The sequence below is a fragment of the Hyaena hyaena genome, unplaced genomic scaffold (assembly GCF_003009895.1).
Source record: "Hyaena hyaena isolate Hyena2069 unplaced genomic scaffold, ASM300989v1 scaffold_169, whole genome shotgun sequence".
Taxonomy (NCBI): Eukaryota; Metazoa; Chordata; class Mammalia; order Carnivora; family Hyaenidae; genus Hyaena; species Hyaena hyaena.
The window spans coordinates 1,730,539-1,745,745 of NW_024080801.1; the positions used below are offsets into that span (position 1 = coordinate 1,730,539).

General features: G+C 58.1%; 1 protein-coding gene across 3 annotated transcripts in view; it reads right to left on the reverse strand.

Moving 5' to 3' along the window:
- Positions 1-1,347: 1,347 nt before the first annotated feature.
- ZFAT (zinc finger and AT-hook domain containing) overlaps positions 1,348-15,207 on the reverse strand; it is a 196,780-nt gene continuing 182,920 nt past the window's right edge. For all 3 annotated transcript variants that reach the window (XM_039240202.1, XM_039240201.1, XM_039240203.1), the window contains one exon: positions 1,348-2,251. In XM_039240202.1, the coding sequence (XP_039096133.1) occupies positions 2,012-2,251 (240 nt within the window). In that variant the 3' untranslated portion in view covers positions 1,348-2,011. The remainder of the gene's footprint in view (positions 2,252-15,207) is intronic.

Below are 15,207 nucleotides of genomic sequence, written 5' to 3' on the forward strand. Positions count from 1 at the left end.
GACGCTGAGGTCTGGTCCCCAGGCCTAACAATACAAATCTTACTTGCAGGGGACGGGCCAGGTACTCTGTGAATGCCTCCCAGGCCAGTGCCCATTTAATCCCTTTAGCAATCTTAGCAGTTAGCAATTATCCTGAAACCCATTTCAAAGCAGAGTAAACTGAAACTCAGCCAGGCACAGAAATGTGTCAGGGTCACCCAGATAGGAAGTGATGGAGCTGGGCTTGAGCCCAGGGGCTCTGCCTCCACTCTGGATGCTCAAGTCTCTCAACACAGCCCACCCTGATGTCGGGACAACATCACCCTTTCTGGAGTGCCGCTCTGCCCTTCACACCCTGGGGCTACCCACGGCTACCATGTCCCGTGGTTTACTAAATAAATCAATATCCATCATGTCTCATCCCAGGGTCTTCTGGGTTCTGGCTTCTGGTGGATCTTTCTGCCTTTCCCCTTAGAGCCACCCATCAGCCAGATGGACTGCCCAAGATCACTGTTCCTCCCTCACGCTGTCTCATCTTGGGCGTGACTCCACTGTGACTCTTTTCTTCTGTTGCCCTTCCCTCTATCTAGCTTGCAAGGCGCTGAGCACGGGCCTCCTCCACCGGCAGCTGTCCCCAACTCATCCTGAGCGGGGAGTGTCTTCCTCTGAACTCCCTTCCTTGCTTAGGGCAAGCGGTCCCTTTCCTCCTGGGCTTAGAGCAGCAGCTTTACACCTCTCCCAAGGGACACCGTAGGGCCTTGCTGGGGTGGGATGACCGGGCCCCAACACTGAAGGCCAAGTGTGCGGGGCAGTGGACTCCACCCTCTTCAACCAGAGCAACTACCACTTCGTGTGGGTACATCTGCTTCCATATGCAGAAGGCTTCGTGTAAAGGATTCTCAGGGGAAGCAAACGTCGGCCTCAGTGAACCGGAGGGCGGGTGTGATGTCAAGAACCCCAGGACTGGGCAGGCCACGGGAGGCCCCACCCGATGCCCCCTACCGTGCTGTGCACAGAGCAGAGGCTCAGGAAGTTACGGGGCTTATCGCGGCTCCCGGCTCACACCTCCACGAGCAGACACGACACCTCCTGTCCGTTGGCCGCCCTCCCGAAGCAGAAGGTGGACAGGAGGGGCGTGAAATATCTCTGCGGCAGCAAATCGAGGGCCAGGTGCCGGGATATAAAAGGCAAGACCATTCACCTCCAGCCGTAGCCCCAAAGCCGATGTAAATATGCTTTAGAGGAAAGAGGGGCATCCTCACCTAGGAGCTGAGGACTCCGGACCTGGGACGGGGTGGTTCCGGGTGGCGCCCAAACCCAAGACTCTGGTGCAGGGAAGGGGAAACACGGACCATACAAGCCAACGGAGACACTGGAGGCCTCAGGCCGAGAACGTTTTTATTCTACCCACCACATCTCATAGAACGGGCGGTGAATAGGAAAAAGTGCATTTTTTTTTTTTTTTAAAAAGAAAATTCCAAGACGTAAGCTAAGACCCCATCTGTCACGGGAACAGGAGGCCCTTCACTGTGGCTCCCGCACACGGTAACAAGTGCCCTTGACACTTGGGGGTATGGAGGAGTAGGACCTTGTAGATAAAGCCAGGACCCCCTCCCCTCTTTCCCTGGGTGGGGGCGGTGATTCCCAACCGTAAGGTCACTTTCTCCGTGCTGGCCGGCTTCCTCTCATCAGGCCGCAGAGCGGCCCCAGAGGAAGGCTGGGCACCTGCCCGGGGGCTAAGGGGCTGGGGGTGTGATTCAGGGCAGATGCTGACGGGGACCGGGTCCCTGTGTGAATCCTGAAGCAAAGGGGCGATGCGGTGTGGGCTGTGTGGAAAGTCGATGCAAAGTCTTTCCGGAAGCAGAAGAGACAGGGTAAGGGGTGTATGTGTTCTGTGTTGGGGGCAGTGTCCTGCGTTGCTGGTGATGCCAGTCGCCCTGCACCCCCCAAGCAGGGCGAGGGCAGCCCCGTCTGGCCGCCTGGGTGGGGACCGTGGAGGAGAGAGCCTGGCGGGCCCGCCCCACAGCATCCGCTAGAGCTCCTGGGCCTGTGGCCCCGCGGCCTGCTCCTCCATGGGCTGCACGGCCTCCTGCACGTAGACGATGAACTCCGAGGCCTCCCCGCCCTGAGTGTACACAGTCACTGTCTCGATGCCCTCCACGTCGTCGGAGGACACCACCAGGTGGTGCTGCTGGGCCAGCTCCACGGAGGCCTGCTGGAGGGTCTCCTGGATCATGACCGTGTGGTTGGAGCTGGGCTCCTCGTCCGTCACCTGTGTGAGGGCAAGAGAAAGGTCACACGGCTGCTGCTTCCGGGAGGAGCTGCCTACGGAGCGTCTAGTACGTTCCAGGGGCTCGGCCCCACGCACACGGCGCCCTGGGCTCCCTCTCGTCCCTGCTTTGTGGACAAGGAGAGTGAGGCTCAGCGCGGCGGAGCCACGCGGCCGGCGGCCCCCCGGTGGCGGCGGATGGCGGAGCCCGAGCTGAAACCCAAAGTCCAAGCTCTTCTCTTGAGGCCAGGCCGCCTCCCAGGGGTACGGGGCTGGCAGGCAGTGTCCGAGCCGTTTCCTGCAACCGTGCTGAGGGCTGGGTGGGCGGCTCCTGGAAATTCGAAGCTGGTCCATTTGGTGCAGAGATAGGGGCCTAGGTTTATCCTTGGTTTTCTGTCCTTCCACCACTGGGCGAGCTCAGCTCCCTGTACTGAAGAGCAGTCTCCCACTGGGAAAGAGTACACGTTCCTGCAAGACTGACTCCCCCCAGGGGCAGTCCATCAACACAGGCGCCTTAGCCATCGGGAGCTGGTGGCCCGCGGAGGTGGCCCCTGCCCGGGGCCGGGCGGGAGAGACTGTGGGGACATCTGTCAGCGGAAGGGACCTGAATTCTACAGCCAGGCCACCGTCCGTAGCCGCAAGCAGGCAGACTCTAGATAAAGCCAATCCCAGGAGTGCTGGTGCTCAGCGTCCCTGACCCTGCGGGCTCTGGCTTGTTTTAAATGACAACTGTCTTTGATCTTGAAAAGAAAAATAATTGAGAGAACATGGGGAAGGCTTAGGAAGAGCTGGGAGCCTCGAGCTGCGAAAGTAACAGAGGGTTAGAAGACAAGGAGGGACTGGGATTGTTCTGTAAGGGAATGAGAGAGGCCGCGGATGTGGGCAGGGAGGTCAGACAGGAGCACTCTTTCCAAGGCAGGGGGTGGGGCCCGAATGGCAAGGTCAAAGGAATCCCTTGGTGGACACGGCGATTTGTCCTGCGCTAAGAAGCAGGGCTCAAGCAGCAGCTCACCTCTGTTAGCCGCGAGGCAAGACAGCTGCCCAGAGCCCTCAGTTTTCTCATCTGTAAGAGGGACTAATGCCCACTTCATAAGACTACTGGAAAGATAAAGAAGATTCTATGTGCACAGTGGGTGGTTAATCACACCACTGCCCTTCTGAGTCCGCGGTATTCATTTTAACGGTACTTTCGTGAACACCTACTGCGTGAAAGGTACTGTGCGTGCCCATTACTTGTGAGTCCTCCACTCCACCAAGCCCACAGGACCAGGCTGCGCGCCGTGCGCACAGGGGCCTCAATGTCCAGGCACAGCTCTTCCCCGGGGCCAAGCGGGAGGGGCGGCACACGCACGTTCTCAGTATTTGCTAGGTGTTGACCCACCAGGGACCAGATGCTGTGACAGGCGCAGTGGAAAACCACGGTCCGGGGGGGCAGACAGAGGAGCAGAGCGGCGACGTTCCCACAGAGGGGCGGGCAGAGCTGGGGGGCGGGAGGGTGGGTGGCCGGGGGGGCATCTCTGGTGGAGAAGGGGGGATGTGTGCCAGGCAGGGCGGGCAGAAGGAGCAGTGACCCCAGGACTGACGGGAAGGGAAGGTGTACGCAGGTGGCCTCTGTGAGCTCCCACTCACGGTGCCTCTGACTCCTCTCCCAGCTGGCGTCTGGCATGGACAGGCCGCCTCCTCCCTGCCCGTCTGTCTGTCCCAACCATGACTCGGTGCTCCCCCGGGACTGACCCAAGTGGCTTCCAGGGCTCCCCCTCCGGCCTGTGAGCGGGAAGGGCTGTGTCAACAGAGGGATTACACTGCACTGAAAGAAGGATGCAAAGGCATCTCTGGGGAGGCCCACACGAAGCTGTGACCAGAAGGAACTGCTAATTTGGACTGGAAGAATTCACCAGAAGCCACAGACCTATCCTGAGTGGAAACTCTTAACACATTTGGCCTCATTTGTTTTTCCATGGTGAATCAAGGCCTTTTTTTTTTCTTCTTTGACTGTATGTTTCCATTCCATTTAAATGGGAAAATGTACTGTGCCCCAAGACTTTAGAAGTAAATATTGATTTACTTCACGCTGAAAGAGAGCGCCTGGCAGACGGTTGGAGAAAGGAGGGAAGGAAGGGAATACACAACAAATGCTTTTTTTTCCCTCTTAACTGTCAGGAAATTCTACACAAAGGGAAAGGTGCAGGGGCGGGGTGATCTGTGCTGAGGCCCCGGGACCTTGCATGTGCCAAGCAAGCCTCCTGTACTTCAGGTAAACGGACGGCATGAGGAAAACGTTGAGATGAACCGGCACACGAGCTCTGAGACACACACGCTCCTGGGCACCGGGAGACGAGAACGGTCACAACGGAAGTTTTCCACTGTAAACAACGCTGACAGCACAACGGCCCCGGACCCACAACCAGTGCCATGGACAAGGGGAACCTGCCCCCCCCCCCAGGCTGTGGCCTCCTGTTCCCATGACAGTGGGGTTCTCCAGTGCCGGCCCAGGAGGAGGGGAGGCCCCGAAATGACCCAGACACAGCTGCTGCCCACCGACCTGGGAGGAAGGCAGGCAGAAGCCAAGGTGAGGCTGTCATGCTTGAAATACGGGTAAACCATGTGCTTATTACTCTGTCGCATGAGGGCCCCGGAGCTGCCTCGTGGAAGGTGGTGCTGTCCGTCCACAGCGGGAGAAGGTGACACAGGCAGAGCGGTAATAGTGAGCACCTCCCACCCAACAACCAAAGGCACAGGGCAGAATTCTGTCTTCACCCTTCCAGAAGGCTCTGTGTCATCTCACACTGCTGAGCCGACCTCTGCTTTACTCACTGAGACACCCTCTTCACTGCTTTCACACCCTCCCCTGAGCTCTCTTCAGAACCCTCCCGTACATTCCTGGCTCCCTGTCCTCAGCCTCTGCTCTGGACCCCTCTCTGCATCAGGGCTCTGCTCCCGGCTGAGCCAGAGGCGCCGGGCCCCACCCTGAGCTGCTGGCCACAGGGCCATCTGCACGTGGGAGGCCCTCCGGAGACATCTGTCCACTGTGCCAAAGTCACAAGAAGGAAGGAGCACTGGGAAGGAGCGGTGGCGAGGTTCACGGTCAGGTCCGGAAGGGCCTCCCTCAGCTGAGGGACTAAGACTTCGTTTTACAAAGGAAGACACACGCGGTTTTCAAAGAAGGGCCAGCATCACCCCGTCTATGGTACCCACCTGTCAAAACTCACCGAGTGTGAGAGCTCAAGACGCCCTGAGTGTTACACTTGTCTCACTGTCCCTTTAAATATGTATTTGCATTTGTTCATATCACCTCGAAGGATGAAGCCTATCCAAAGAATCCTTTTTCCTTTCTGTTTCTGTTTTCTTTCTTCGATGTTCAGCTCCAGGGTTTTGTGCGACACACTCACCGTTCGATCCAAACACTGCTAATGGTGAGAGCACAGCACACCTTCCCTACACGGGCCTGTGGGCTTAATTCACCAGGAAGAGGGATGGCGACAAAGTCCTGCAAAGAGCGTCCTTCTGGGTGGGCACAGGCGTAAGAGGGGCCGCGTGCTGCCTCCATCACCTTACGGAGCCCCCGAGGCGTAACTAGTGGCGGCTGCAGTTCCTGAAGCTTCCTGGGCCGGCTGCAGGCGGTGCCTACCTTCCCATGAGCCTCTGCGAGCCAGCGGCCCTGCCTGCCTAGCTGTCGCTGCCCGGCAGTGGGTCTGGGGACAGAGCGCTGCAGAGCAAGCCCCTCTCCACCCTCCATGCTCCACATTTCACATTCCTGCAAACTGTGGACCTTCCACATCCCACAGAGCCCAGCGTCCACCCCGCCGGCCCTGGCCACATGGTGCCTCGTGCTGGGGCCTTTCTGAATGAAAGCCAGTCACTTCAGTAGGCCAGTGACTCACCGGGGGTCAAAGAACTGGAAAGTAGCAAGAGCTGGACCTTGGTCTGGGTGACCCCTTGGCTGGAGACCCTCCTCGGCTGCTGTTAGTGTGACAGCCACTATCGGGAGTCCTTGTCACTGATCCATTGGGTGACATGATTACTTTCCACAACCCAAGCACTTTACAGCTGCCCGTAGAGTCCTCAACCACTTTCTCCATTCAAAATGATCCCTCCAGTAGCTTAAACTATTAGAGCAGGCTTAAAATTGCTCCCTACAATCGAAATGATATGGCTCCACAATGTCATTATCCCCTGAGATGGGTTTCCCCAATTCCGTATCTGACATATCTTCCAGCTAAATTATTAGCAGCAGAGATGGCTTAATAGAAAAACTTCACCCACGGGACTGTGCAAATTATTCAGGAAGTCAGGCTCCGAGTCCTGCAGCTCTAGAATCTAGACCAGACGGCTGTCTGCTGGGCTCTGCTCCACCAACGACGGTCTTCCCGCCGAGGCCAGGTGCCCCTGTGGCCACCAGCCCCCCTCGTCCGCTGGAGGGCGAGCGCTGAAGGAGACGGGAGGGCCGCCAGCCCAGCTGCCTCACCGTCGAGCTTTCTCCCCACCCCCACCCCCCAGCCTGCCCTACGTGACCCCCCTTCCTCCTGGTCCCCCGTCCACTTTTCTCTGTAAAAACTGTTCCGAGCAGGTCATCTGTTCTCCTTCCCATTCCCAACGTTCAAGAAGTGCCCCCAGCTGGGGGAGCCCTCAAGGAAGAGGGGCTCCCTGCTCACACGCGCCATATGGAGCCTGCAGAGCCCTCACCAGCCCGTCCCGCGCAGACCTCCCCAGTGTGCCTGCAGCGTCTGGGAAGCAAGGACGGGCTGCTGCATCCCAGCCTGGCACCCCGGTCTGAGTGGGCACCCGGGGGTGCTGGTGCCACCTACGAACCATCCGTGGGTAGAACGTGGAAGGCACCGCAGAGAGAGCAGCTTGGAGCCTCCCCTGCCTCCAGGCCAGGCCCCTGCTGTGCGACCGGAGCCCTCCCAGACCACAGGGAGGCTGAGAAGGGGCAGGCTGACCACAGAGGGACCCCTCTGACTCCAACAAAAGTCCTGAAGGTCCATCCCCTCATTTTACGGGAGAGGGGCGGGCTCAGAGAGGACAGAGCTGCCCGGGTCCCCTGACTTCTAGTCGGAGAGCTCTCCACTCCACACCAGACAGCCGCACACCGAGCCACAAGGCGGGAGTATTCCTGGAAGGACACAGATCGTATGGCCTGGTGCCCGGCCACCCGGCCACGGGGACACAGTGCAGGGGCTCTCCTGCCGACATGTGAGGTCATGCCTGAGCACAGCTCTGCGGCCCCCAGGTCCGACTGCTTCGCACCGCCAGGAGCTGCCCAGCAACCCACAAGGAGAGGAGGGGGAGGCACATGCGGACACCGGGGGAAGCGTTTTACTTCTGTCGTGGTACCCGGTCTTCACAGCACCCTTCGGGGATTCGGTGCCCAGCTCCTGAGGGACGCGGGGCTCACGGGAGGGAGAGAGCTCTCCCTCGGGGTGCTGCTCCCATGCTCTGCCCACTCCCACACCCATGCTCTTAGACGACAGGCCAGGAGAGGCTTCGGTCCAGGCCACAAGCTGCCCCTCCCAAGGCTGTTGCACCCTTGACGGGGTGACAGATGACCCTGGGTCCTCACCAACAGCACAGGACTCGGCCAGAAGGTGCCCGCAACGCCAGGGCCACCCCACTTCCTGGGTCTCCCGCTGGCCTCCTGCATTTGACCCTGGCACCGTCTACTTTCATAGCTCGACTTCCTCTTGGAAAGGAACACACTGATGGCTCCTCTGTCAGAGCGTCCCCGTGCCTCAGACACAGATGCTCACAAGAACACCCTTGGGCGTCAGCAACAGGAAGGACACCTTGGCCTCAGGAACCCCTGACACAGGCCAGGAGATGTACATGGAGGCGGCTGTCCTGCCGAACAGGAAGATGTCGGGGAAGTGGCGTCCCATGGGGAAGCCCGGCCCAGGCCTGCACTGCACCTCTGTGCACAGCCTTCTACGGCCTGGGACGTGTCCTTGACACACGCCGTCCTGTGCCGGGCACCGCACCGACCACAATCCCCGCCGGGACACCACAACAGCCCAGAGACATTCAAGATCATGTGAAACACAAAGGCCCACGAAGGGAAGAAAGAGCTGTGCCTCATGGCTGAATGCCACAGAAGCAGCCGTGAGAAAGAAACAGGAGCTGCTACCAGCTGGGTGTTGACACACACCGTCGTAAACACGGCCGGTGGGCTGCCATACACAACACGCGTGTGGCCCGCCTCCCACCCTGAGCCTTCAGGACAGCGCGGAAACCCTCCCGGTACCTGGGTCAGGCACGAGCTTGGGCCAGGGTGGCTCTGTCCGCAAAAGGCCTCAGAAGCTCAATCAGACCCCTGCAACTTCAGTCCTGCGGGCGCCGGGATCTCCAGGCAACCGATGGGCTGCATCGAAACCCAGCGCCTTATTTAAACGTGGCTCCCAGCTCACAAATAAGCAACGAGCAACAAAAGATAGGTGTCAAAGCTCCGCTGGCCCCAGAATGAAGAGACCAGAACCACACCTGTTGGGACAGCGTGGCTTTAATGTCCATTCACTTTGTAACCCTGTGGAATGAGTATCGCAGCAGAGCCCCCCCGTCAGGACGCCGCCCTCACGCCATCGCTGTCCCACAAGCCTACTGCCTCGGCACGTGCGGGAAAGACACTGGACACCTTCCCGCGGGAGATTCCGGCCTGGGCGTCTCCACGACAGGGCTCCTCTTGTGTGTTTTCAGGGGGAAGAAAGCCCTCGGTCACCTCTGCTGCCGCAGGAAGATGGCTTCGGGCCTCTCTCACCCTCACAGCCACTTCCCCGAACGCGGAACCAAGCTCCTGTTTAGTTCGCTAAGTCTGGGGGAGCAGCCCTTGAAAGGGAGGCCCCCGGGGCTGCAGGCCAGGAAGTGACCAGGGGAGCCCGAGCCACGCTCCTCATTCTTAGCACCTGCTGAGAGCCACCTTCATCCCGGGCCCACGGTGGGGCAGGGAGGCAGACGGGACTCAGAGCAGCGACTCACAGAAAGGAATGATGGCTCACGGGGCTGGGCTGCATGAGGCCGGGCACAGAACACAGAGGCTAGAACAACAGCTGGACCACCACAAAGGGGTAAACTGGAGGGTGTAGTGTGTGTGTGTGTGTGTGCTTCTGTATATGTACATGAGTGGGGGCATACGTGTGGGTGTGCACATACATCTGTGTGTGTACGTGTGTGCTTGTGTATACAGGCAGGAGTGTGCATGTGCATGTATGTGAGTGTGGAGATCTGTGGGGGGGGAGGAGTTTGGGCATATGCACGTGTGTGCATACATTTGTGCATATATGTATATCCACGTCTATATAGACGGTGTGTGTGTGTGTGTGCACATGAGCATGTATGTTAGTATGCATACATCTGTGCATGTGTGTAAACGTGTATGCATGTGAGTGGTGTGCATACGTTTGTGTGTGTGCATATCCATGTGTGTACAGGTAGAGTGTATGTGTGTACGTATATGAGTGTGGGTGTGTGAGGGGGGTGCATACATTGTGCACATATATGTGTGCATGTGTATCTGAGCATGGGTGTGTGTACACATGTATGTGTGTGGGCGTGTGTGTGGTGTGCATACTCTTGTGCACGTTGTGCGTGTGCATGCGTGTGCACATGAGTATGAGTGAGTGTGCATGTATGAGTGGGCGTGTGTGTGGTGTACACTCTTGTGTGCATGCGTGTGTGCATGTGCACACGAACATGGGCGTGGGTGTGGAGCTCGCGTCGCCCTACTTCTCTCCGTCCCTCCCCACACTTCCTCATGCGCCTCCTCAGCCTGCATCTTCCGACACCATTTCAGTCCCTGAGCACCAGCCCTCGGCACGCCGCCCTGGCAGGCAGGCCCCACCGCCTTACCGAGCGCTTCCAGATGCCTGGCCTCATGCACGGAGACCCCACAGCCAGTAACGGGGGACTGATTCTGGAAGGTGAAGCCAGCTAAGCCCCTCTAAGGCCTACAGTCTTTCTAACGGCCTCTGTCTGCTGCCGGGTGCCTTCTCGCAGCCCTGGGATGAAGCCCAGGCCCCAGCGGGAGAGACAAAGATCTCCTGCCCTGGCCCCTGCCCCCGCCGCTCGTCCCTCCAAACAGAACACACACGTGCTCCCCTCCCCCCGCCCCTGCTGCTCCACTTGCCTGAACGCCCGCCCCACCGCCTTTCCCCTGAGAATCAGGTCCAGGCTCTGTCACCCCGGGGAGGCCCCAGGCACCCTGAGCTAACAGGCCCAGCATTGACACCCATCACATGTGGGGGGCAGTAAATAGCGAGTCCCTCCTTCTTGGATGAATCACTTGGATAAAAAAAACTGAATGTGGAGTAAAAGTCTAAGAAACGTGCTACACTTGCTCAAATCCCACCAAAACAGCACAGTCAGATGGTGCCAGTCCTGGGGAGGAGTCACCTGTGACCATGGCGGAGGCCCCGTAGAAGCCTGTGTCTCCACATGCGTGAGGCCACCAAGGGCGGTCACCGCAGCCTCTGTGCTGTAGGCCACATCGCTGGCACTGAAGGAGACTTTCCGGTACAGAGCCAGGGCTGGTACCGCCGGTTCGCGCTCCAGGGAGGAGACGGAGGCAGGCGGGGCCCTCATCGTGAACCCCCGGGGACAGGGCCCTGGTCCCGAACACTGTGGGGTTCCCAGACTGCACACACCTTCCAGGGTCCCCTCCGCCACAGGAATTCCCAGACTTCGTGGCAAGGGAAGAGAGGGCTGCAGATACAGAGCCAAAGACGACCCAACAACAGGAATGACAAAGGACACTGCAGTCTATTCTTGCACGTGAGACAATCCCCTGTGTATGTTCAAGCTCTGAGGAAGGAGCCTCGTTTTTCCTAGTAATTAGAGTTTCACTCACTGTTGAACGTATAACCAAATGAGAGCTTCCTCTAACACTCCCAGAAGGTGGGGTGGGCAGACCCGTGTCCCAAGGTTAGCGAGCGAGCACGTTTGCCCTCGGTTAGGTGTGGTGTCATAAATGTCAGAAACAAAGAAGATAGTAAACAGCATCCTGAATGTACAGAGAAAGAAGGAATTCGTATAAATGAACGTGCTTTGTTAAAACACCGTTGTAAATTCCCAACTCTAGAAATACGTATGTACACACAGGACCAAAATAAGGATATTATGAGCAAGAAACTTGTGGAAACATCAAAAGATATTCACGGGCAGGGAGAAACCATTCCACACACCAATGAAGATTTAAAGCCTTTCAGAAAGCACAAAACGCGCTGCAAGTGAGGAAGGCCGTGACGCATCCTTCCTGGGGAGACGCATAATGCCTCCCCTCCGCCCTATTCTTCTCTTGGTTGTGGAGACGGTAGATACTCTTTCTTTCCTGAAAATACTGATCCTATAAACAGCCCAAAGCCCAGGGTACAAAGACCGCTCGCCATAGGCGGCCGCTGCCCTCCCCAAGCAGGTACCAGCTCTCGGGGCGCTGCAGGGTCTGGTGGGTCAACACGGCAGCCTGGGGAGCCCTCCCGCACAGAGCAGACTTGTCCACGGGGTCCCCGGATCCCATCTGTGGGGCAGGCAAGGGCAAACTCCCTTCACTGGGAACAGAAAGACGCCCCCTACTGGCCCGCGTCTATCACAGAATTAGGATAAGGAGGTTTGCGTGTTGGCCAAATCCACCCAGCTGTCGGGGCGGGGGCGGTTAGACACAGATGCCTGGGCAGCAAAAATGGCTAAGACAGCTGATGTTTCCCGAATTTCTCAAGAGTCTAAGCACAGTTCAGTGTAGTCTCAACATTCGAACTGAGGAAAATAGGATCCCTGCCCTGGAAACTGGTAAGATGAGGTGGACGGGGTGGTCTCTCTAAGCACATGTGAGAAGGGTGAGGGGGCAGGTGCAGGGCGGGGGGTCACACGTGGTGCTCACGACCGCCAGCAGGTGTCCTCCCCTCGGAGGGCAAGTATCTGATGCCCCGACCCCACTGCCCTCCCCACCCGCACACTGGGCCCGCACACTGGGCCCACGTGGCAGCCGGCTCATAGCAGACGCTCGATACACATCTGAACAGAATTATTCAGGAGATGCTTCAAAGCTGAGCTCAAACAGAAGCAGAATATATTCACCGTGACAGGGAAGGAGGAAGGCAGTAGCTTCTCACTGCCTGGGAAGATCTTTTGCTATTTAGACAAGTTTACTGTGCATAATGCTTTACCTCCTTGACCTTTAAGCACACAGGCACTGAACTTCTGTTTAGTGCCAGGCGCTGACGGGGGGGTGGGTGGGGGTCCTGTGCATCCCTATTGGGCACCTTGCACGGGGGACATGCTTCTCCCTACAAGCCTCACCCCTGCCTGGGAGCCCGACCAGATGGCAGCTCTCGGGGTCATTCTTCTCACTGAACCCCTTGGCTGCACACTGAGAACACTGTCCTTGGCACGCTGCTCAGGAGAGAGGTCCCCCACCCTCGTGGGCTTTTCTCTAAACACCCCCAAGTGACCCTCCTCACAGCCCCCGGTCTTTCTCAGTGCTGACCTGACAGACTCAATAAAGATGCGGGGAGGTGACTGCCATCTGAGGACCCTGCTCTGTGCTGGGGAAGCACTTGGCTTCTTTCCTCAGCTGACAGAGACTCCCCCAACCCCACAATCTGCTTCATGATGTCCCTCCGTGGTGGCCCTTCAGGGTCAGCCCCCTACCAGGGCCCCCTCTGGTGGGATTACTCAAAAGTGGGGGGCTGGAAGGCTTTGAACTGTCTCCAGCTACAACTGTGTTAATCTACATGATGCAACTACCCATTTAGCTGTCTGGACCAAGCAACAAACTCTCTTATGAAACCCTGGGACTCCTAATGTGAAGCACAGGGCCTACACAGCTGTGTTAGTATCTGTTTGCAGAACAGACACTTCTAGAAGCAGAAACTGCTATGGCTGAATTCTACAGGTACAAAAAGGGGAAAAGGAGCTATGTCACTCCTGTGACAGGAGCTAAGATTGATTGAGGACTTAGTCACGTGCCAGGCACAGCCAATTGCTTCACTTGCAGAATCACACATAATCTGTACGTTAGCCGCATGCAGTAGGTTCTATTATTGGTCTGTTTTACAGATAAAAAAGCAAGTTCAGAGGAAAAGTGCTTGGGGCACCTGGGTGGCTCATTGATTGAGGGTCCAATTCCTGATCTCAGCTCACACTGTGATCCCAGGGTCAAGGGATTGAATCCTGCTTCAGGCTCTGGGCTGAGTGTGGAGCCTGCTTGGGATTCTCTCTCTCCCTCTCTCTCTGCCCCTCCCTTACTTGGTCACTTTCTCTCTCTCTTTCTAAAATAAAAAACAAACCAAAAAAAGCAAAGAGGAGAACTGCTTTGTCCTGGGTCACATACCATTAAGTGACAGATGTGAGTTCACGCCCACACAGGCTGGGTCCCTTTTAGCCACTTGCTAGCTTCCCGGCTGTGCCATAGGCTCCTACCCCACCTACTCGACATGGCCCAGGGTGACTGTCATGAGGCGGGCTTCCCAGGAGACAACCCACATGCCGTGTGTCCAGGGAAGCCTGCAGCTCCCGGGCTGGGCACCCACGGTGCAGGGACCTAGGACCCACCGCCCCACTCCCAGTGCTGGCCATCAGGAAGCCTCTAGACACACTAGGCCCCAAGCTAAGTGCTGGGGACCCCACAGATGAAGGAGAGCGAACCCCACTCTCCACGGGCCCCCATTTGACGAAGAAGCAGAGGTGTGAGTCCAGGCACGCTAGCGTGTGGTCTGTGGCAAGGGCACCAAGGACAGTAATGAGGGGGCACCCCCCCAGGGCACCCCCCTACCCCCCGACCCCACCTCCTCCCATTTTCTCCACTGCTGGAAGACAGGAGAGCTTTGACTCAGCCCATGGGTACTACCCCTTCCTACTGTCCTGACTGTGGAGGAAGGCCCCCAATGTGACCGCAGATGCAGGTGACGGCCCCTCACAAGCCCACGGGCTGGGCTTCCTCCATGAGCGTCTGCCTGTCCACGGAAGCCACGTCCCTCAGCCCTCCCACCTCCCACAGCCACTGCAGGGCACACTGCCGCCCAATTCTCTGCGGTTACGGATAGCAGGGGTGGGGAGTGGACCCGGGGCTGCTCCCAGGGAAGCTGGAAGGCCACCCAAGCATCCAGGCCCCCATTCTGCACAGGGTCCCGCATGGTACCGCCCACCTACCTGACGCTAACAAAGGGGTGTTCCGCCTCTCATCCGCGGCCGGTGACCGGGCTCCCTTCCACTTCCTGCCCAAGAGATGACCGCAAGCGAAGTGGCTTAAGACACAAAGACAAATCCTTCTGCTTCTCCTCTCGCCAACATCTGCCACCAGCTGAGGAAGCTCTCTGCTTTCAAGGGCTTGGGGACTACATGAGGCCACCTGGCTACTCCTCCTGTGTCAAGTTCCACTGCACCATCTAAGGACACAACCAGAGGCCGATGGCTCACCCTATCCATGGGTTCCGGAGAATGCCGGATGCGGACCTGAGAGCTCGGGAGAGGGCCTGACGGAGAGCGTGGCCCTGCAGGTCACTCCGCGCGACAGGAAGTGAGCCCCGTAGAGGCTGCTGATGAGCAACAGTTCCCAGCAGAGGGTGCGAACTTGCGAACGGAGGATCAGCAGGCAGCCCGGCAGGCAGACGCACTATAAGCAGAGGCAGACGGAGGCAGGGGCTCCAGACTCTGCGGGAGGTCCTACTCCCCGTTTACAGAATGGTTGCTAAGTGCCTGGAGGGTTTCAAGTGAGGGGCGCTGGGTCCGGCCGGTGTCGTTTTGAACACATCCTCTGCACGCTGCATGGAGACCGACCTTGGAGCCGCGGGAGGGGAGGTAAGGACATCAGTGAGGGGGGTCTGTAAGCCAGTGCAGGGAGACCAATGGTTTAGAGCAGAGCTTCTCAGACTCACACACAAATCGGCGGGAAACAGGGACAGGGCTACATGCCGCCTGGCCTGGGGGTTCTGGGGTACAGCCACACACTCTGCGTTTCCAACAGGCTCCCTGAAGCTGAC